Source organism: Amphiprion ocellaris, chromosome 2 (genome assembly GCF_022539595.1).
Source record: "Amphiprion ocellaris isolate individual 3 ecotype Okinawa chromosome 2, ASM2253959v1, whole genome shotgun sequence".
NCBI classification, from domain to species: Eukaryota; Metazoa; Chordata; class Actinopteri; family Pomacentridae; genus Amphiprion; species Amphiprion ocellaris.
Genome location: NC_072767.1, coordinates 30483730 through 30506056, shown reverse-complemented (window position 1 = coordinate 30506056; position 22327 = coordinate 30483730). Strand labels below are relative to the sequence as shown.

General features: G+C 37.0%; 1 protein-coding gene across 7 annotated transcripts in view; it reads left to right on the top strand.

Moving 5' to 3' along the window:
• ect2 (epithelial cell transforming 2) overlaps nucleotides 1-22327 on the top strand; it is a 43031-nt gene that overhangs the window by 8331 nt on the left and 12373 nt on the right. For 6 of the 7 annotated variants that reach the window (XM_055005408.1, XM_055005411.1, XM_023299220.3 and 3 more), the window contains 16 exons: nucleotides 47-154; nucleotides 2196-2269; nucleotides 4839-4969; nucleotides 5773-5888; nucleotides 6579-6641; nucleotides 7866-8091; nucleotides 10249-10373; nucleotides 11842-11961; nucleotides 12040-12108; nucleotides 12766-12876; nucleotides 14172-14268; nucleotides 14480-14561; nucleotides 14833-14911; nucleotides 16086-16205; nucleotides 18578-18716; nucleotides 20747-20901. In XM_055005408.1, the coding sequence (XP_054861383.1) occupies nucleotides 47-154; nucleotides 2196-2269; nucleotides 4839-4969; nucleotides 5773-5888; nucleotides 6579-6641; nucleotides 7866-8091; nucleotides 10249-10373; nucleotides 11842-11961; nucleotides 12040-12108; nucleotides 12766-12876; nucleotides 14172-14268; nucleotides 14480-14561; nucleotides 14833-14911; nucleotides 16086-16205; nucleotides 18578-18716; nucleotides 20747-20901 (1815 nt within the window). Of the gene's footprint in view, nucleotides 1-46; nucleotides 155-2195; nucleotides 2270-4838; nucleotides 4970-5772; nucleotides 5889-6578; nucleotides 6642-7865; nucleotides 8092-8269; nucleotides 8426-10248; nucleotides 10374-11841; nucleotides 11962-12039; nucleotides 12109-12765; nucleotides 12877-14171; nucleotides 14269-14479; nucleotides 14562-14832; nucleotides 14912-16085; nucleotides 16206-18577; nucleotides 18717-20746; nucleotides 20902-22327 lie in introns of all 7 variants that reach the window. The other variant, XM_023299187.3, reaches the window with a different exon arrangement.

The window sequence follows — 22327 nt, the reverse complement described above, 5'->3', positions numbered from 1 at the left end:
TCCACCTTGATATTTGTGTTAAGCTTGCTCTTTGCTCTCCTTGTAGAAAAACTTGGTGAATCTGGTTCATCACATGGGTGGGACCATTCGGAAAGACTTCAGCACCAAGGTTACTCATCTCATCGCATACTCCACTCATGGAGAAAAATACAGGGTTTGTACACACTTACTTTTTGTTTTCATACTGTGCAAACCTGACATTGTTACTGCTGTGCTGTGTTGTGCTCTTGTTACATTCTTCCTTATTGTGGGCTCATTTTTCACTGCAATATAAAGTCCTGTACCTCTATTGAAACTGCACAATCATTACTAGAAATAGAGAGAACTTAATGTCAGCATATAGAGACAAAGTTCAATTTCTTTGATAATTTATTTTAAAATTAAAAAAAAAAACTGGAATCAATGCATGCAACATTTTATCTAAGTGCTCCCAGTGTTACTAATACTAAAAAATAGTAGCTACAATAGATATTTTACAAAGTGCGTGGTTTTTCACCCTTCCTCTATCTGCTTTGTGTGAGCATGACATAGATCTCAGCCCAGTTCAGCTGAAAACCCCTAGAATTTGACTGTTGGTCACAGCTGAATCACTGATGGATGCTCAGTTGTGATGAAGAATGTAGAATTTTTAGTTTTTTACATAATCTAGTTAGAGGACAGTATATTTTTAAACAATTTTTAAAATATGACTTGTCAAACAAAGAGATTTTGATTAAATATAAGTGAAGGTTTGGCTAATTTTCCCAACAAAACATGTGGTGCCACATGATTAGCTCAAGGACAGTAAGTTGAAAGTCTGATGACTCTTTCTGGCTTTACAGTTTCTGCTTCTCGTGAATGCTGAATAAATATGGGACATTTATTGAAAGAGCCAGTGAGTTTTAGGAAGATGGTTGAAGAAATACGGGCAACAGCACCTAAAATGCATATATTTGATGACCATAGTAATTTAAGGGTTGTTTTTCAAGGTCACAATCATTCATTTTTCATAACGTGCGTGTATGTGCATGATACCATATCTGTCATTTTACTTCAGTACATTTGATAGCTTTTATTGAGGGCATTTGTAGAGGGAACTGAAAATGGCGATATAAATGTTGTTTATACTTGTGTGGTATTTCGGCTGCGTTTACTCATTGGTGCTGGGCTGGTGAATAAAGGATAATGGTAGCACTGCCCAAAATCTCCACAATCCATCAGTATGAGAACAGTGCTGGCATAGAAATGTGTGCTAGAACTGAAGACAGAGATTGATGTTGAACCAAAAGAAAAGGAGCCAACAAAAGAAATCAACCTAAAACATTACAACATACAACAGAGGAATGGGAAGCAGCACTTTATCATGTTCTAAAAGTTGGAACAACAAACTGTGATTTATTTATTTCTTATCTGGGGTTTTATTTTACACCACTACTCCTTTTGTTAGTGTAGCATTTTCCTCGCTCCTTTGCTTGAATAAACCAAATGTGAATTCTCTTCCCAGCTAACTTGAATATGACTGTTTCAATCTGATGTCAGAAACTGGTAATTTAATTCCCAGTAGGATCCTTTTTAAACTTGGTTTAAAAGGTTTATTCCAACAACTTCCACTGTTTTGTTCTGCCCTCCTTCATAGGAATAAAGATAGATGGATGGGTGTATGAAGATTGGCATTCAGCATTCTTTTCTCTGCACAAATGAACAGATACTTTCTTTTATAAATCCTCTCTGGCAATTATCTTCTATTTAATTCATTTACTCTCACGTCTCTACAATTTCCTTTTTTTTTCTTAACACTTCTTCACCTCATCAGTTTGCCCTGTTCCTCCTCAAAGCCTGGTGCAGGGTGTAGTACGTTCCAGCAAAACAAGACAAAGTGCAGCAAGAACTTGCAGACTTTGTAATTGCAGCTTTTGTATGATTTTAGAAAAGGGAAAAACACTTTTTTTGCCCTGTACTTGAAGTAGAAAATGTTTTGACCTGTCATATTTTGTATTATGAATCAGAGTGACAGGATGATCAAAAGTAATGAAAACAGATTGGGGAGATAGTTGTAGTGTGAGTGGAACCATTTCAAGGTCTCAGGGTGTCCGAGTGAATGCCGTGCCCGTGTTTTTGTTATGACTGTTTTATCCTCACCTCATCTCTTAGTTCCACTTTACCTCATTTGTGTTCTGTGTTCATCCTTTCTACTATGTCTTCTCCTCATCACTCAGTTGGCGGTGTGCATGGGGACTCCCATCCTTACTCCGTCATGGATTCATAAGGCCTGGGAGAGAAGAGATGATGTGTAAGTTAAAACTCTTTGAAGGACGCCCGTTTTCACTGTAATGTTAAGTCCTGTATTTTGCCTTTTAAAACATACTTGTAAGACATAATAACCCTTTTTTGTCATTGTTCTGCTGAACAAGACAGCAAATTTATAATGGCACTCCCATGCAAACACATGATTTCAAATAAATAAGCAATTATTAGGCCCCTATAAACAATTAAACATGAATATATTATACAGTTTGTCAGACTTGGATTGACATTTTTACAGCTTTAGGGAAGACACTGCTTTTTCCAGTTCTGTGGTGTGTACATGCCTTGTCCTGAATCATCTACCAGAGAAGAGTAGTTTTTATGAGGTAGTGGGTAATGTGGGTTGAGTCACAAATGACGGAGACCCTGCTTCGACTTCAGGCCTGGTAGATAACATCAACTGCCAGCAGCTGTGTCCCAGTGATGTTTTAACCCTCTGCAAAGCTTTCTGGTCCTTCTTGGTGCAGCTTGCATAGAAGTCTGTTAGGCAGTATGTCAGGTTTTTCTCTTTAAAGTTACAAATGGAAGACATCAATATTGATCTTTGTGTTGGTCATTATGTGGTAAATAGAAAACACAGAACCAATAATATTTTTAAACAAAGATACCTCAGTAAAAATCATATTTGACTACTGCAAGAACTTAACTAGTTCCTTAAGGTCTCACAGTTTTGGTACCTCTTAGTGTCCACGAGCTACAAATGTGCAGAGAGGTGTTGACTCTCAAGGTCGGTGCTAATCCAAGCCTATTTTAATGGATAGATTTCCAGCTAAACTTAAACTGATGGAATACCTGAGGCTTTCTTTACTGCACTCTACTGTGTTTTATCCTCCTCAGTCTGCCAGTGGTGCATAGCTGCTCTTCTTGACTATTGATTTCACTTGTTTAAATAGCATGCGCCTGGCAGGTTATTTCAGCCAATAATGGCTAGTCAAAGTGAAACTTGTCCATTGTCTGCTTTGCTTGCTCTCTGCAAATGGGTTTCTATTCAGTGAAACGATGCTTTCACTGAATACAGGAGGAAAACAAGTGTTGTACGTTTTCCTCTTTCATTCTGTTAGTTTTCTTTGTTGGACCTCAATATTTGTCAAATGGCGGTTACTGCTCTTGTTCAGCACTTTCCACTAACCTCATTAGTATTAGGTATCACTTCTTAAGCAGCACTGAATGTTTGTTTCAGGAAGCTGTCCACAAACTATCCAGAAATCAGTGACGATGTAAACAACACCTGTGACAAATGGTTGTATTCAGGGACTTTTCAATCTAAGTTGTTCAATGGATACCAATACTGAATATAGTCTGATACACACAGAAGTGCAGTATGTGATGCTAACTAAATCTAGTTCACTCAAATAACAAGTGCTGCCTACTCAGGTTGGCAGACCTTCTATTTTCTAAGTTACATAATTCCAATAGCCCTAATTTAAAATGATTAAACTGATGGTTTTAAATTACTACAATGACATGATAGAAAATGTACTATCCAACTCTGAAATTGATGTGACTGTTAGGAAGAAGACAAATGATGTTGGAACTTCAGAAACACTCACTGTTTTCGAAATTGAGTTTTTCAATTGTAAATGTGCAGCCATCGTTGCCTGATGGATCCCACAGATAAATACAGAGCTAAGAAATCTTGGAAGTGGTTGGCCATTATTTTAGAGCACCAGCACTGCTTTGTATTCTAGATTGTTGTGGGCCGAATGTTTATCTGGTACTCACTCAAATTCAACATAATAGCAAATAGTATAGTTCTTACAGTGCTGTCTAATCTACAGCTGTGTGCTTCTCCTGCTTTATAAACAGCACATAATGAGTGATATAGACATTTCAGTGTTTGTCTTTTTAAAGGTGTGTATTTGAATATAAATGGCATCTTCATGTTAAAATATATGAAGATACTTTTTTCATTTATTTTCATAATTTATAGCTCCAGCACCTCAGTCAACTTTCATGCTGAGTGAGTGATGTTGTTTCCCACTATTTTAAAACAATTTAGTTCATGAAATATAGTGGAAACATCAGAATCTAATAATTTTATTCATGTGCTATATTTTTTTTTATATAATGCAATGTCTTGTCCCTTATTAACATAACACCAATACTAACATCAGCCAAAACTGACTGATTGTTAAAACCATCTAAGTTAATATAGTGATTAGTACTTACACATATTTTATGTGCTCATAAGAAAATAAAGGTCTGCATTAACATAACAGGTGTGTATAAAAAATGCCTCATATCATTCATATAGTTTTCATATCAATCTCAGTTATGATGCCATTTGATAAATTTTTCATTGTACCTGTGAGACATACTTGAAATAAATTTTAGATTGAACCACACTAATATTAATTTTAAAAATGGCAATAAATAAAAATGTGTCCTGCATCTACAATTGTAAGAGATTGTCTTTAAATGTAACACTCACAGAATGGACTGTTTTCAGAGAGCTGTAGCACATTCACTGACAGATTTTTGTCTATGTAAAAACATAAACCCAGTTATGTCATTGTTTGATTGTGACCTTGTTTCTCCCACCTTGATTTCTTCAGGCATTTCCATGCAGGCGAAGAAGAGTTTCGAACGGAGTTCAAAGTGCCTCCGTTCCAGGACTGCATCCTCAGTTTTTTGGGTTTCTCAGAAGAAGAGAAAACCAACATGGAGGAGAGGACTCTTAAACATGGTTGGTGCCACCACATAGCAGTTGTTTGTGTGATTGTGGTTTAATTCGCCTGTTGTTATGTTGTTAGCCTGTAATACTAATGTCATCAGCTTACAACATTGGGATACACTACTGCTTACACTTGTGCTCTTGTACATTTAGTTTGGAAAGGTGACAAAAGAACATCTTCTGAATGTATTTCATACACATTGTTTTTCAAGAGTCTCATGCAGGATTGATTGTGTTGGGAAATCTAAAGAGACAACCCTGCGGTACTTTTACTAGCTCAGACTGTGCACTTGATGTTTGGGAAAGAAGTTTAGAGAAGGATCAGTTCTGACATCCACACTTACATCAGCATTAGTAAAGCTGAACCATTTTAACAAGTGTGTGTTTTATAGACACGTCTTTAAAAACTAAAAGTACAGTGAGGATAATTAAAAAACAATCTATTTATTGTGTAAACTTTACACAGAGTGCAGAGAAAAAAATGTAAATCAGATTTGGTGTGAGCACCCTGAAACAAACATTGCACATAGACTTTTTCAAGCATCTTGGAGAAATTGTTCAAGTCCTTGTGTGATTTTTGACTAGGTGACTTCTGCCTCTTTGTACTGATGTTGATGACTGGTGTGTTTTTCTGGATTATTTTCTGTGATTGATAAGAATGTAAATCCACTCCAAACTCGTGTGTGTGTGTGTATATATATATATATATATATATATATATATATATATATATATATATATATATATATATATATATATATATATATATATATATATATATAAATAAATTGTCTCCTTGTTTCTCTGTGTGAAAGGTGGAGGTTACCTTGAGGTTGGAGATGAAAGGTGTACACACATGGTGGTGGAGGAAAACTCAGTGAAGGAGCTGCCATTTACTCCCTCCAAAAAAGTCTTTGTGGTCAAACAGGAGGTAGGCCTGTCGTGTTTTGGGCATTCTGATGATGTGTTTTGGTCAAAATTTTCAATGTTACAGGAAATTTTTATGGAATGACATTCTAAATTTAGTTTTACAATTTTAAATGATAAGGGGAAAAAGGCAATAAAGGATTTTGTATTTGGTCTCTGAGCCCTGAAAGTCACTAAATGTCTTCGATAAGCTCAACAGAACTGCAGAGTGATGTATGTACAATGCAGAAAGGGTAGAGTTCATTTTAGTGCACCTTCTAAAGACAACTTTATTACCTTTGTGAAGCTGGTCAAGTACTGTCTTAAAATGGCAAAGTAATCGACATATTCTGAGATTTGCTGCAGGAGAATATCAGTAGACAAAAAAAAATAATGAATCTTCTTAAACCAAGTAATCATCTGATCAGGATTCTGTTTAGGTTGAACCTCGATCGATGCTGTCTCTGCTTTCCCTCTCTCCATCTGTGCTGTCAGAAAGACAGATCAATAATAGATTTCCCTTTCCAGTGGATGAATAAGTTGAACCAAAGTAGTATGGTGGTTTATCTTTACTTATAACCCCGCAATCAATTGGGCCTTTTCTTTGTGGCTCCAGGTTTTTTGGTTATCATAGAAAAGTGTATATTGTCAGGTTGTCTTTTTCTACTTACCTCTAAGCTATGGTTAGTAAAAACAACTTTCTCTTATGTGGCAGTGGTTTTGGGGAAGCATTCAGATGGACGCTCGAGCGGGAGAGTCCATGTACCTCTACGAGAAGGTGAGTACATTATTGATAATATAAATCTTTGTGTTTGTGTAGGATTTTTTTTGCAAATGGTGTATTAACTATGTTTTTAAATTGTCTCTCACATTTGCTTTAAAATATTAAGTACTTATATTTCAAGTGTTCATATTCATGTTTAACTGCTTCAGTGCTTCATTTCTGTCACTGTCCAGTTTTTTTTTTATTCTTATTCATTTTAAGCCAGAGGTTCAACTTGGTCATCAGGCCATATGCTGAATCTTTCATGTCTTTTCCATCTCATAACTGCAGGCAGTTTCTTAGTCTTTCTTACTTCTTAGCGCCTATATGAAGTTACCACACTCTTAAAGCAAAAAAAAAAAAAAAAAAAAAAAAAATAGACATTCTAGGATGCATGGCACAAATGAAAGCATTACACTATCCTCAGACTACAAATCATCATCACAAAAAACAGTCTACCCACTAATATAGAGTGTAGGGACTGAAAATAGGTGTTTGGCATGACATTTTTTTTTTTTTTATCCAATGCAGTGTTAACATAGTGGATGACATTCAATGCTGCATATTGGATACCCCATGAAGCCCCACAAAAACACTTTGTCAAAAATCATTTTCTCGTCTTGTCTCATGTAACTATGACCACAAAGTCTCCTAGATGGACAATAAGAGCAGGACACACAATCCATTCTTGGTCCTCTTGGTGCAGCCCACAGATGGATCTACAGTTTTCTTTGCTTTTTTTAAGGCTTTCCCACACATAGTAGCCAGTGTTATGCACACTACTTTAAATGCCATTGTTTTTGTATTTTTGTTTTCAGACTTTGTCCCATTCCTTGTGATGATGTCACACAGGTTGTGACAGCCTGTGATTGATCAGGACCAATGTATAGCCTGACAAGTCATAGCAAGAATTTACAGACTGTAATGGCCTAACTTGACACAGTAACCATTTTATCAGGCAAAAATACTGTAAGATCTGAACATGGCCCAGAATCTATACAACTTCATAAGAAATAGATGACAGGATGATATTTCTAATTAACGGATACTTTTCCTGTATTAAAAAAAAAAAAAAAAAATACTAATTGTAAAAAGCTTGTGCTTGCTGGTCTTTTTCTCTTGCTTTTTTCCCCCCCCGTCATAATTTGCAAAGAAAAAAGTTTTGCTTGTTGTTGCGTTCTTATTTTGGTATTTATCTTGTCATTACATAATGATCTGCTTTATCCCTTTGCACTTCAGAATGACAGCCCAGCCATGAAGAAAGCAGTGTCCCTCCTGTCCCTCACCACCCCCAACAGTAACCGTAAGCGTCGCCGTCTGAGGGACACGCTGGCTCAGCTCACCAAGGAGACGGAGATCTCACCCTTCCCTCCACCACGCAAAAGGCCATCAGCCGAACACTCCATGTCCATTGGTTCTCTACTTGACATCTCCAACACCCCTGAGACATGCAAGGCCTTGGCAGGTAAGAGGATATCGATGGGGGACTGGGAATCTTCTGCTTTTATCCAACCCTCCAAGCGTGATACGTTTTACCACCACTGGTACATATTCAGGAGAAAAATGCCTTACCTTAGATTTTCTGTATTGTTTTGTGGTCGATATTTTTTCTTCTTCATGAAAGAACAACCTTTTTATTGCAGAGGACAGGATAGGAGACAATACTGTGACCAGAAATAAAATAAGACGAAAGAAAACCAGGGAAAGGAGGAGTAGGACAGACAGGGAAGAAAGGAGGAAAAGGTCCCACCCGAGGACCTACCAACCAGGGGAAGGGCAGCAGCAAGGAACTTCTGCAGGTTAGGTTTTGCTGAAAGAGAAGGACTGTGCTGAATTTTTCACCTCACCAGAGATTAGGTCAATTCAAACAAAGTCATATCAGTTTGGCCATTGCAACGGATGATGTGGATCACACCCAGGCCAACTGGGTGTAATGGAATATGACCATGAGCAAGGATGAGTGTAAGCCACAGTATCTACTGGTCTCCCACGAGTCGGAGTTTGTCTTGTGTTTCTTGAAGGTGCTATGGTGGCAGAGTTACTGTAGCAAGTCAGTTCTTCTCTAACTCTTGTTTGTCTTTCTGAATCAATCAATGCTTACAGCGGAGTATGAGATTCTAATCCAACACACTTTTTGAAATTGAGCAAATATCTTCTCGTGGTCCACTAGCTGTTTGTTCTGTGTGTGTCTTGAACAAAAGAAATTGGTGTTTATTAGCGATGAAATTCTGCACATTTTTGTTGAAAAAATATTCGCTATGGACCATTCAGTTTGGCATGCATATGTATCAAATAAATACTGCCACTGCACTTGCAGAACTTTGTGCAATTTGAAAAAAACTGCTGTCAACTTTAGCAAATGCAGACATGTTAGTTCTGCCAGTGTGCACGTTGCTACCTTGACTGAAACTTGAACACTTTGTACTATCAATAAAGTCTTTCGTGTGGGAACACTACGGTCTTAGTTATCTACTATGACGACAGATAAAGATAGGTGAATTGGAAGAAAGCTATATGCTGTTTTTCTGCAACATGTTAACTAGCTAAATATCAATCCTCTTTCTCCAGAATCAGATACTCCACCTTATACTCTCAAAGACTCTAAAAATTGACTTGACAGCACTCACTCATCCAGCAAGATAAAGACCACAGACAACCTTCTAATTCAGACTACTGTAATTACACTTGTAATCACTCTATTCAAAAATTCAAAAAGAATATTGCGCAATTGTCAAGTCACAAAATGTAAAGCAGCACTCATTTATGCTGAGGCAAATACACAGTATGGTTTCTCTGCAGAGCAGTAGAGAACTCTCAGTATAGGTTTCTCCCATTAATCTGGCTTAGGTGCTGCATCTAAGTCTTACAATGGTCAGGAAACCTCTTAAGAGGTTGAGCTAGTTTTTTTTTTTCTTCGCCTGCTATCTTCAGCTGAAGATTTACTGTTAGTAATGACCCATGATCTAGCTGACTATTACAAATGTAGCATATTTGTAGTAAAAAAATTCTGCATATCATATTAATATTTCAAATTTATCAACGTAATAGTTATGTACAACTGTAATAACTATCAAATGATCAAAGTTAGCCTCATTTAACTTCACACATGTTTGAAAAGAATTTGAATTTAACAACTAAATGTAAAACTGAATATGATGAGTATATGTGGAAATATCAGCCAGAAAAAAAAAAATCTGATGACTCACACAAGTGTTGAGGTCACTTTTCAAGGAAGGACAATTGTCTATACTGTAAGCCACATCAGATGTGAGCTGCAAGGGTAATGTTTTCCTAAATTTTTCCTCTTAAGCAAAAACAAAGAACAAAAGTGAGAAAAGGTGTTTCCATCTGCTGGGTAAATCAAATAACTGGTGTGTCAAATCATATGCACATAAAATTCCTTTCAATGAATCGTACTAGTAGCGTAAGTTTTACTTACAGTACAATGCAGACATTTAGAAAAACATTGTACAATTTGCTATTTATTTCAGCCCTAATTCATTAAAATTGCTGAAAAAAATAAAAAAAAGAAAAAAAAAGTGGTGGATGGACACCTGGCAGTGTCTGCCTGTGTAGTATTAAGAACTTTCTATCTTCTTTCCCGCCTGTCTGGTTCCTCCAGAGAGTTCGAAGCCATCCAAGAGTTCGACTCCAGTTCTTTCCAAGCAGTCAGCCAGGTGGCAGGTCTCCAAGGAGCTCTACCAGACTGAAAGCAACTATGTCGACATTTTAAGCACCATCCTACAGGTAGGTGTGTGTGTCTCTGTTCACACAACATGCACAGTTCTAACATATCCTCACAGTTTGGCCAGTCGGTCTCCCCTGACAACCGTTTTAGGCTAAGCTATAATCATTAAAGGTGTGTGAGCATGTGTGTGTATGTGTGTTTGCATGCTCTAACATGGCCTGTCTTATCAGTTCGTCCCAGCAGAGAGTCAGACAGCTGACCAGCGAGGGAGAAAATGACCTGCCTGGCTGTTTCTCTTTCTGTCTCCCATTCAACATATTTTACTCTTTTCACTTCTTTTCTTTATCATTCTTAAATTTCTTCCATTTTGATGTTTCTTCCTTTATATTTCCTCTTTCTCATCCTCAAACATTTTTGCTCAGTTTTGACGTCTCCCTTTCTTGAACCTGTCACCTGTTGTATTCATCTGTTGTTGTTTTTTTTTTTTTGTCATCACATAACATCTGGTTCTGGCTAAATTTAAAGGTCAGCCCCTTTGTGTTGTGGACGTTTTTCCCTTGAATCTAAAAACCAACTCACTGCACCTTGAAAAAATAATTTTAATATTTCGGATTTCGGATATGTCGGATTTGTACATTCATGCCATTGCCAAGAAAGTTTACACAATGCTGACTGAGCCTGTCAGCGCCAAGGAAATCTTTCTGTATATTACAGTGTACTTGATTTTTAAATCTGGTACGTATGGCGACATTCTCACACTGATACAGTGATAGCAGTGTTGCCAGATCTCACGATAGAAACAAGCAACTAGCTCTGTGAAAACAAGCCCAAACAAAGCCCAACAGCTGAACTGCCAAATTGTGTAAATGAGAGGCCTCTTGATAATAGTACAAATATATACATTCAATTTTGTTTGCAGTAAATTGACAGTAAATGCAGTCAACAAAAAAACTTTGAGTGACTTAAATTTTTAAACTCTGATTAAAATAAAAGAAATATGCATTATGCGTAAGCAACAGTAAATAAGCAACTACATTTTAGAAAGCAAGCCCAAAAACCTGCACCCCATGACTGATGACATTTGCAAGCGACTTTACAGAAAAACAAGCCTGAAGTCGGTTATAATAAGCGGACTTGGCAACATGAAGTGATAGCAGTGCTTTTCATGTCAACCAGCAATAATTGGTTTGCCAGGACTCAAGATTATAGCAACAGTAGCAATGGAGTAGGTTACATCAACTAGACATATGGTGGAGCTTATGGAGCAAAAACATACAAAGCGTCCAAGAAAAGTTTGTGATGTTCGGAATAAAAAACAAAAGTCAGAAGAAGTATTACAGTCTACAGAAGAAAGCAACTTCCAGCGCTTTATGTCATAAGCACATGTCAACAGTGTTTGTGTGCTTGATCTCTCTGTTGGAAGCTAAAAACACAAGTTCTGTACTGCACTTTTAACAGTTCTTTTTTTGTGTGTTAGCGTGTGTATTTGTGCGCTTGGCCCATATTTATATTTATTTTTATTTAAAGCTTTTCAAGCTTCCGTTGGAAAAGGAGGGGCAGGTCGGAGGACCCATCCTGGCCCAAGAGGAAATTAAGACGATATTTGGCAGCATTCCAGACATCTACGAGGTCCACACCAGAATAAAGGTAGTATGTCCTTAATTGTTTGTGTCATAACAGAGTTTGAAAAAATGTCATTTTTGACCTTTTGGTTTTTTTCATCAGAATGACCTTGAGGAACTCCTGTCAGACTGGTCAGAAAGCAGAAGTGTAGGAAACATCATCCTCAAATATGTAAGTTCAGTGTTCATTCATGAAATAAATATGGTTACTTTTGATGTTGCCATTACACTTTAATCTGACACTTTAACGCAGTTTCTCAGTGTATAGTTCAGAAGTTGTGCTGCATTACTTGAAATTAGTGAGAAAAAGTGGAGGCCAATTACTGAGAGAAAAATAAAATTTTAACGAGTGCCTGTAGTTAGTTTTCATGGTTGCTTACAACTGCTGGAGAAGGTCACTGATCAGGCACTGTTCGAAGAATGGATGTAAATATGGTGGCATTTCAGATTATGTCATGAGTAGTCTGAAAAGAAACTGAAAGAAAACAATGGAAGTGTTTTTTTCCTTTGTGAAATCACGTTCTTGTATACACTACCAGTCAAATGTTTGGACATACCTTCTCATTCAATGCTTTTTATTTATTTGTATTATTTTCTACATTGTAGATTAATACTAAAGATTAACACTTTTTTTTTTTTACAACGTAATTCCATATGTATTCTTTTTTTTAATAATTTTGATGTCTTCAGTATTAATCTACAATATAGAAAATAATTAAATTAAAAACCACTGAATGAACATATGTGTCCAAACTTTTGACTGGTAGTGTATGTGTGGGTCTTCCTTCTTGATGCTTCTGATTTATCTTAACCTTCTCTTTCTTTCCAGTCCAAAGAGCTGGTAAAGGCCTATCCTCCTTTTGTCAACTTTTTTGAAATGAGCAAGGAGACCATTGTTCGGTGTGAGAAACAGAAGCCACGCTTCCATGCATTCCTGAAGGTATGACTTTTACATTTGAGCTATATGTTTGTTTACCTGACTGATGGATTCCATGACCTCCTGACCTCAAAACCGTTGGTCTGCTTCTGTTGGGAAGTTTATCTGTCAGTGTCTTTTACAAGTAAATGCTTATAGTCTGTCTACTCGAGGAAATTAGTTAAATGTTGATTTTTTTTTTTTTTTTTGGCCAAGGTTTTTTTTTTGCCCTTTACAAGTATCCATGCAGACAGGCAAAGTAATTGTGTGACAACTGAGGAATACGATGGAAGGAACCGCCACTACAGATGGCTTAAATCAAGATATTTCGCCAAAATCGTTTTTTTTTTCTGTGTTTCATTTTACAGTTCACTTAAAAACACCTATTGACACTAGATCCCCTAAAAAATAAACAACTTTGCACTCTTTGATGTAACAAAAACTCTGGGACTTTTTGGCTGAATTGGGCTAAACTGCAGGCTATGAGCAGATAGGAGACAATTATGGAAATAAAAACATTTAGGATGTAAAATAATATGTAGAGGCACATTTTTTGTGGCACGTGGATTTGCATGTTGATTTCAGGTTTTTTCAGTTTTTTATAGAACAAAGAATGAAATTTGTGGAGGTGCACAGTTTAATTATGCTGTGAAAAATGAGCAAAATTAGTAAAAAGCTAAGACGAGCAACAAATGCCCAGAAACTACTTGTTTAGAGGGTCCTGGGCTCAATTCAAAGTCTGACTGCAGCTTCTTTTAAGGTCCGATTAATGAGAAGAACTTCACACCTTTCACGCCCCCACTATTCAAACTATCCACCCACTGTGCTGACAGTCTGCTGTGGCACAAACCAAAATAAAATTAGAAAGCAATATTTTGTCCTACAGCTACATTTTAATAATTTTTAAAAATCATTTCAAAATAACACTGGGATAGGCAAAAGTCAGATTGCCAACCTGGTGAATGTAATCACCTTCTCAGCGTAACTGTGTAGCCAAGGTAAGCTTGTTTATGTCGTACATATATAATAAACTGTAGAAAAACTGCTATATTTGAAGAAATATAGCAATTTGTATTGAATTGTATTTTTCCGTCGTATGTAACATTTTTTGGTCTGTACTGTCTAGAGGACGTGTAGGATTGTTTAAAGCAGTTAGCTTGTGTGTTTTTGTCCAAGTGATTTTTACAATATAATGGTGTGATATTAGGAAAAAAAAAGTTTTTGCACGTATAAACTTGACAAGTTCATCTTTTTGTGTGCAGTTTCAGTGTGTTGCATAGGTTTCTCACAGATGTCTCACTAACACTTTGGTTCTACAGATCAACCAGGCCAAGCCAGAGTGCGGGAGGCAGACACTGGCTGAGCTGCTCATCAGACCAGTGCAGAGGCTGCCTAGTGTGGCTCTACTTCTTAATGGTAACACACACACTCACTTACACATCCCTTTGACATCCCTCCTTGTCTTTATCTCTCTCCTTTCTTACCTGCCACCTTCCTCTCTTATTTACTGCTGATGCCTGTCTGTTTTCTCTTCCTGTACATTCTTTCCCACTCGCCTTTCTCTGTATGATTTTCATCTCTTCTTGTCTATTTCTTATAAAACTTTTCTTTTCCTCCCCTGTTGCAGACATAAAGAAACATACATCAGATGATAACCCAGACAAGATAACACTGGAGAAAGCAATTGAGTCTCTGAAAGAAGTCATGACGTGAGTTGATGTGACCTTACCCTTTCTTTTGTGATCATCTCACAACTTTTGTGAATAAATTATTGTCATTTGTTTTAACTGTGGTTTGTAAGAATGCGTGTTAGAAACAAGAAATAGAGTTGCATCTGAGTTTGCATAAAGGCAAAGGTGATTTGCCAAGATTATTCCAGTTTATTTCAATTTCTGTTGGCCAACTGATTGATTTATTTGCTTTTTTTTTTTTTTTTAAAGCATTGCTGATATTATTTCCTTCCATTCTCTATTTTCCTAGTCATATTAATGAGGACAAGAGGAAGACTGAAGGCCAGAAGCAAATCTTTGATGTTGTTTATGAAGTCGATGGCTGTCCTGTAAGTTTGTGGATTGCTGATGTTTGCTTTTCTGTGTACACTATGTGCTATTATCTTTTTATTCACATTGTCTCACGGGACAAAGCAATTGGCAACATTTTGAGACTCAAGGTATTGTCTCCTAAAAATACCTGTTGTAGATGCTATACAGAGCAGTAGTTATACATGTAATCGTATTTTACTTATGTGACAGAGCATTATTATATTTTCCTCAAGATATCAGACAGTAAGCTGTCCAGCAGCCTGGACAGTGGGAGAAAGTATAAATTACATTATTGTTTGTTTCTTGTAGGCCTGTAGCCACTCAATTCAAATCAAATCAAAACTTTATTTATAGAGCACTTTTCATACAGTTAAAAATGCAACACAAAGTGCTGTACAGCATTTAAAAACATTAAAAACAAGAAAATTGGTTTCAAGGGGAATAAAAATGTGTTATCTCTACCTGCTAGCCTTATTAGCTTAAATAATTTGCAAATACATATATAAAGCTGTTATTTTCAACATATTAAATAGTTTTACTTTGGTTATTTTATGCAGAAATAATGATGATAGACTCAGAGCCTCTGCGTACATTGATATGATTTCTGAAAGTAGAATTATATCAGTTGGCGATCCAGCACAATAACTATTGAGGAATGTAACACAGACAAGTTAGCCTACCTTTTAAAGATTATATACCTGGTTGGTTGTTTAGTTGTGATATATAAACAAATGTTTACAGCCTTAGTTTCTTGTAAAAGATTAAGGATATGTGAATTCTCATAAACTATACATACTATTCAAAAATATATGTCAAGATAAAGTACAGATTTATGCATGTGTGGCCTGTCGGCAAAGTAAAATATATTTCCAACATAAATACTTGTGTCTATTTTTGGTTGTCTTGTGTTCATTATTTAAAAACAGAAATGTGATTAGACTGTAAAGCAAATTATATGCAGAAATAATTTAGGATTTGCAAAGAGTCAATAAACAAAGAGAAAGAGCTAGGTTAAGTGGTGACTCTAAATTGCCTCTAGGTGTGAATGTGAGTGTGAAAGGTTGTCTGTCTTGATGTGTCAGCCCTGTGATTGACTGGTGGGCCATCTAAAGGATACAGAGACAAAGGATTGCTCAGCCATCATTCCCCCCTTCACTCCCGTCTTGGACTCTATGCTTTCTCTCTTTGCAGGCCAACTTGCTGTCTTCTCATCGTAGCCTTGTTTACCGAGTAGAAACAATTGCCCTGGGAGACCAGCCGTGTGACCGAGGAGAACATGTGACCCTATTCCTCTTCAATGACTGCCTTGAGGTGAAAATGCACGAACACTAATAAACTTCTTTTACAATAATCTAATCAGAAGATTTACCTTCTGGCCTGACCTGAAACTATTTTCAGCTCTTACTTGAATCTGCACCTACTTTTAGACTTAACTGAAAACCAAATTTGTTTTACTACATGTTGTTTGATTTTGCAGCAGTAAGAAATTAAAAGCTATAATATTTGCTCACAGAAATAAATGAATCTGCTTTAAATTTCAGTGTCTATGACCTCCAAATACTAATAGAGAGCTGTCTTGATGACACGAACCATTGAGGAAATGGAGAGGTACAATTTTCAAAAGCATTAAATCTAATTAGCCAGTAGAAGGACCTTCAGTCCTGAGAGAAAAATGGCAGAAGGAGTAAGAAACACAGTACTGAGAAAAGAAGAAAGACACTGCTGAATACACTAATGGTCTCAGAGTTTGAGACTTCACTGTACTTGATTAAAAAAAAAATTACCTTTTGGTTGTAATTAAGGTATACAATGTGGTTTTAAATATTCACTGAACTTAGAACAAGAAGTTTTAACCACATTAATTGTGGAAGACACAATTAGTAGCTAGATCACCGCTTTAAACTCTCTGATATTAACCAATGATGTTTTGTACACCTCTCTTGTACGACTGTGATTAAAGCGGATGTACAGGAGCTCTGTTGTGGTATCTTTTCAATTAGATGCGGAAGAGCTGTAGTTTCGAACTTTATGAGAAGGTTCAGCGGCATCAAAGTGTACTAATTCATTGTTACAATGCTGTCATTTACTTTATAATGTAGAATGTACATATCAATTGACATGGTTTCTTCAGAATGCGAGTATGATTGTTTGTCTGTGTATTAGGGCTAGACCCGAATATCCGAATATTTATTTTTGAGATCCGAATATTCGGATACATGCCCCACCACCACCACCACGGCCAGAAACTGCTGTTGGGGCCAACCCTACTGTATATGTAGCTCTGTGACAGAGGATGACTACTGATATTTGGTGATTTACTGACATACTTTTGCAGTAAATTTGGGGTCAAAATTTAGAATAACAAACAGTCCAACATTAAATCAAATTTTCTTTGTTTATTCTATATGCTTCATTACAAGAGCTTTTCAAAATGTATCTGTCAGTATTTATAGGCGATTACTCATAACTTGATGCTAATTTGATAATGCTACAGAAACATTGCTTCAGCCCACAGAGTGGTGATGGTTGATGATGATGGAAAAGAGCATTGAAAGTAGCAAGTTTTTATGTTTAAGTATTTTATCCCAGCACTATACCGATAATCAGAAAAATGCAGAATTTTGAATTCATTACTTAGCCAGGCCAATAATCCATCAACCCCCCAGTAGATAATTTTTTTGTTAAAATGTTTGTTTTTCAGCTTTTTTCGACAGGAAGACTTGGGGTATTTTTAAAATTTTTCCCAAGTGTCTCTAATCCATAAAGCCCAATGTTGTACAGTTTAACTTAGGTCTAGGTGATGTAGCTGAAAAGTCTATCACCGTGAATTATTTATTTCAGTTGCTATTATCAACAATTTTTTAAAATGATCTATTTTTCATGAAGACCAAGAGGGAAGAAAATACCCAAATATAATCACTTTAGCTTGTTTATTATGGGACACAGTTGGTGAAATCACCTAAAATCCTACCATACATTTCTTATTGTGTTGATGAATTGTCTATCGCTGGTGTGATATTAGTTTGGATATTTTTGAGCATGTCTCTAGAGCCTGCTCTGCAAATCTCACACCAATTCATGTGTGATTCACTCTATCAGTGCTGACACAGAAAGTGTGTTAATTAGCAAAGGGTCAGCATAGGAACATATCATGCAATCGTGAAAGTGGCGAGGTGAGTGACTGCACTGATCCAGAAGTGTCGGCCACACCTCCTAATGAACCCGTGTGTGTTGAACAGCTACACAGATTGATTTCTAATGGTTTGTTATATGTATTTATGTATGTAGAATGACTGTTAGAGTGGGTGGCCTCGCTGCTCTTCTATCATCATCAACCATTGATTAACTCTTGCATTAATATAACCACAATTACCCTCTTTGCTCCCGCTGGAAAAATAATAATGACCTACGGTATAATGTAGTGTTGCATTTTATCCTCTCTCCCATCTACCTCCCTTCCTCACACCCTCTTCTATCTTCCCCCCTCAGCTCCTAATTAATGTGACATTAATGAGTTGCATCGTTTACCTCTATGAAGGCATCATTGATTTATTGCCAAGTAACCGATAGCAGTTTCACCCACACACTGCAAAATGCGCCCACACTCGCAGGATGTTACTTGGAAGTTGACTTTGTTCACACTTACCTCCAAAGTTGCTGTCTCATTTTGTGCATCTCTACAGATTGCAAGGAAGAGACACAAGGTGATCAATACATTTAAGAGCCCGCTGGGACAAACAAGACCACCGCCCCCGCTGAAGCACATAGCACTGATGCCACTGTCGCAGATTCGAAGAGTGCTGGACCTGCAGGACACTGAGGGTAATGGTGACAACATGCACACAGTGAAAAGTTACAGCTTACCACTTCATCTGCCAGACTTGGGGGGATGTTTTATGATCTTCTCTCACTGTGCACTCCATTCTAAGAGGCCAAAAAGTGATTAAACACCCATGTGTCCCTGTAATACAGCAAAATGTTAGAAACTATGAAAAACTAACCAATCAACCACAGCTAATAACTGAAGCGGGTTCCCAGTGTGTTTATTCAAAGACGGTTCTAGCTCTGAGCATGGACCACTGAAAAATAACCTCACTCCCAAATTGTGTTTTTTGAAGAATTCATTCCATAAACATGGAAGTCATTGAAGGTGTAATGTCCCTTTAGTTATTTTAAAATCAAAACTGTTGTTTGCAGTTCACTAAATGGTTTGTTTACCAACTTCCAACTGAATGATAGCACAGCAATTTTTTTGTTGTTATCCATGTGACCAATGCAGCAGACTTTGCTTGATATTTACAGCTCAGACAGTTGAAGCCTCATTAGATGAACATGACACATTGCAGTGTCAAGCTGTTAGCATACTGTTAACACTGTTTTTCTCGATTTTGACAATTTTGAGGATACTATATAGAGCTTGCACTTCAGGCTTTAAAATAAGGGCAGTAAATATAGTCCACAATATAGTAAACACAACTTTTTTCCACAAGCGTACAAAGAATTATTTTAATAAACAAACACATAATGATGATATCTTGACATATGACATTTTTACCTGAATCCTATAACAACAGCACTGTACTTACGGGGCTTGCTGACAATCTATTTCCTTTTAGCAGCTTTAGTCCTGCTTTTAAATGTATTAATTACAAATGCACTGTATGTCTTGTGTATCTTCTTAGATGAAAACTAGTGATGTTATCAGAATACACCGACATACACATGGAATGAGAAGCGCAAACAAAAGCGAGATGATGGCTGCACCTACAAGAGAAAAAGAATATTGATGAAGCAAAGCAATATTGAGAAAGCAGCAGAAATTTCATTAAACCCTGAGAGGATTAAGTGCAAAAACACGTGGCTGACAAACGTGAGGCACAGATGATGTTTTGAGATGACTTCACTGGACACATGGTGACATAGCTCTCTCTGGCCTTTCTTATCAATAGTAGTGTAAAGTGATAGCTGACAAAATTCACAGTTAGGTACTTACCTTAGTTCAGGATTTGGTGTATTTTCAGTGCAGTAAACAAAACATAATAAATGCATAATGCAATATTTATGTTATTTATATTTAAAAGAATAAACCATTTTAAAGTGTCTTCACGCTTCCGTAATTATTATAAGGATTATCAACAGTTAAGGCACTGAAATGCTTGTATAGTGTCAATAAGAAAAGACTGACCTTTTCAGTCAGATACAAAAGACAAACGTAATCAACCTAAATCAACTGTTATGGCAAGCAAGCAAAATCTCGTCTTTACAGTTCTACAAAGTAATTCAACTCTGTCTTTTTGTCATCACTGAGGTCACAGCTATCTAGTCTGAAAAAAATGCTTACATTCAGTGTCGACTCCATGTTGAATGTGTGGATTGATTGACCCATGCAGCGTAGCTGCCCTGTAGCATGCTATAGCTTATAGACAACAACTGGTGCATTGCCAAAGCATTCTCTATGGAAGTCCTACTCTATAATTTTCTTTCCACCAGGCAAGCATTTAAACATATACAGATTTTTCTGATTGTAATTGTTTGGATCACAGTATGCCTCAAACAAGGAAGCCTCATTCCGAACCGTGCATTGCCAAACACGTGTACCTTTACAATCCTAAAGCATTCATCATGGCCATCACTTTTTTGTGCTTTTCTTTTTCCAACTGTTTTTTTCCCTTTCAAGATCCTCCCTTGATCATCCTTTTTTTTTTTTTTTTTTTTTAAATCTCATTCTCTTCTCCTCAGTCTCTTCACTGGCTGATTTCCATCCCTTATGTTTGCCACTCTTAATGATCTTCACTCTCGCTCTCTAATCACTGTCTGTCCTTCTCTCACTCTTTTTGGATTCCTTCCTTTAGAGTGTGTGAATGCCTTCGCCTTGGTGGTTCGCCCTCCGACTGAACAGGAGAACTTGTTGTTCAGCTTCCAGCTGACTGGAGAGGAAACGGTTAAAAGCGCCTGGCTGCGAACACTTTGCCGCCATGTCGCCAACACCATCTGCAGGGCTGATGCGGTGAGAAGCCACACACTCGCACACACAAAGAAAAGATAATGGCTAGTTTGACACATTGGCTGGCAGGGGAGGAAGCTGTGATAGCTCTGTCATCCTCAACAACTTTTTCACAGGAAGGTCAAACTTTTTTTCTCTGCAAAAACAAATTGACCCAGTCTTGGTTTCATCGCCCTCATCAGGCAGAGAACAAGAAAAACGCACAATACCACTGGTAGTAAAACAGGGAATACAAGAAGAAGCCAAAAGGGCCCAGACAAAGTTCTCATTCATCAGAGCTGATATAGAGTTGACATTTAATTGAGGTGTTGTCTGTCATTATGAGGAGTAAAGAGGTGACCAAGCAAACAAAGACGGTACCAATGAGACTAAAAAAAGAAAATAACTCAATAATATGAAAGGTAGTTGGTGTGCCTAAATAGGCTACATTTCTAACAAACCAAGCTGCAAATAGGACCCTAGAATAACTAAGGACTACTGAGGATGTCCAGAAAATCATTTGGACAATAAGTAAAGAACTAAACCTCTTGTTTCTTTACAGCAAGTCAAGAATGCACTGTAGGATGTTGGTGTTTGTACATGTTTTTTGCCGAAAGAAGACTTTATATCTGCAGAGTCCCATGTAACCTCCAGGCATGTCTCAAAACAAGGTCAGATTGGAGTTTGCAAAAAAAATATACAAAAAGGAACTCATAAAGCACTTGAATTAAAATTAAAAAAAAAAAAAAAAAAACAATCTGGCTATTACCAGGAAAGTTGGAATTTAGAAAAGGAGCACCTCATGACCAAAAGCATAACACCTTGTCTGTCACATATATGGCTGCCACATGAACTGCCAGATTGGCATTTGATAATGATTTCATCTGCTGACGGAAGCATTCCTACTGCTTCCATCAGCAGTGAAATTCTCACCCAGACTCCTCTGTACAATAAGTCATCATTCAGCAGGCACAAACTTTAAGACCAAACTAAGGCAAAAGACCCAGCAAACGAGCGAACGGTGGTCACAGTAAAAGCCTTTCAGCGTATCATTGTCAAAAATGCTTCTTGCAGCCATTGATTGCAAAAAAATTTCCACAAAATAATGATTTTGCCTGACTTTGTGTGTAATGATACAAACATTGTTCAGCTTATTAATAGTAGGAACCTTTGTCAATAGGTCTGAATGTCCCACACAGTTGCTTTTATATGTAAATCCCATGAAATTGTAACTGACACTTGGCACTGTTGTGACACTTGCAATATTTTATTTTGTATTGAATCTGCTAAGGCATGAAGCTGTAAGAACACAAAAAATGTGTAACTATAAAAATAACTTCCAGGTTGGCCTGGTCATACAATCGTGCATTAATATATTCTAGCTTACGCTGCTACATGAGCTTGGTTCCATCAATGGAGAGAGAAAAATGGGCTGTGAATCAAAGGTAGT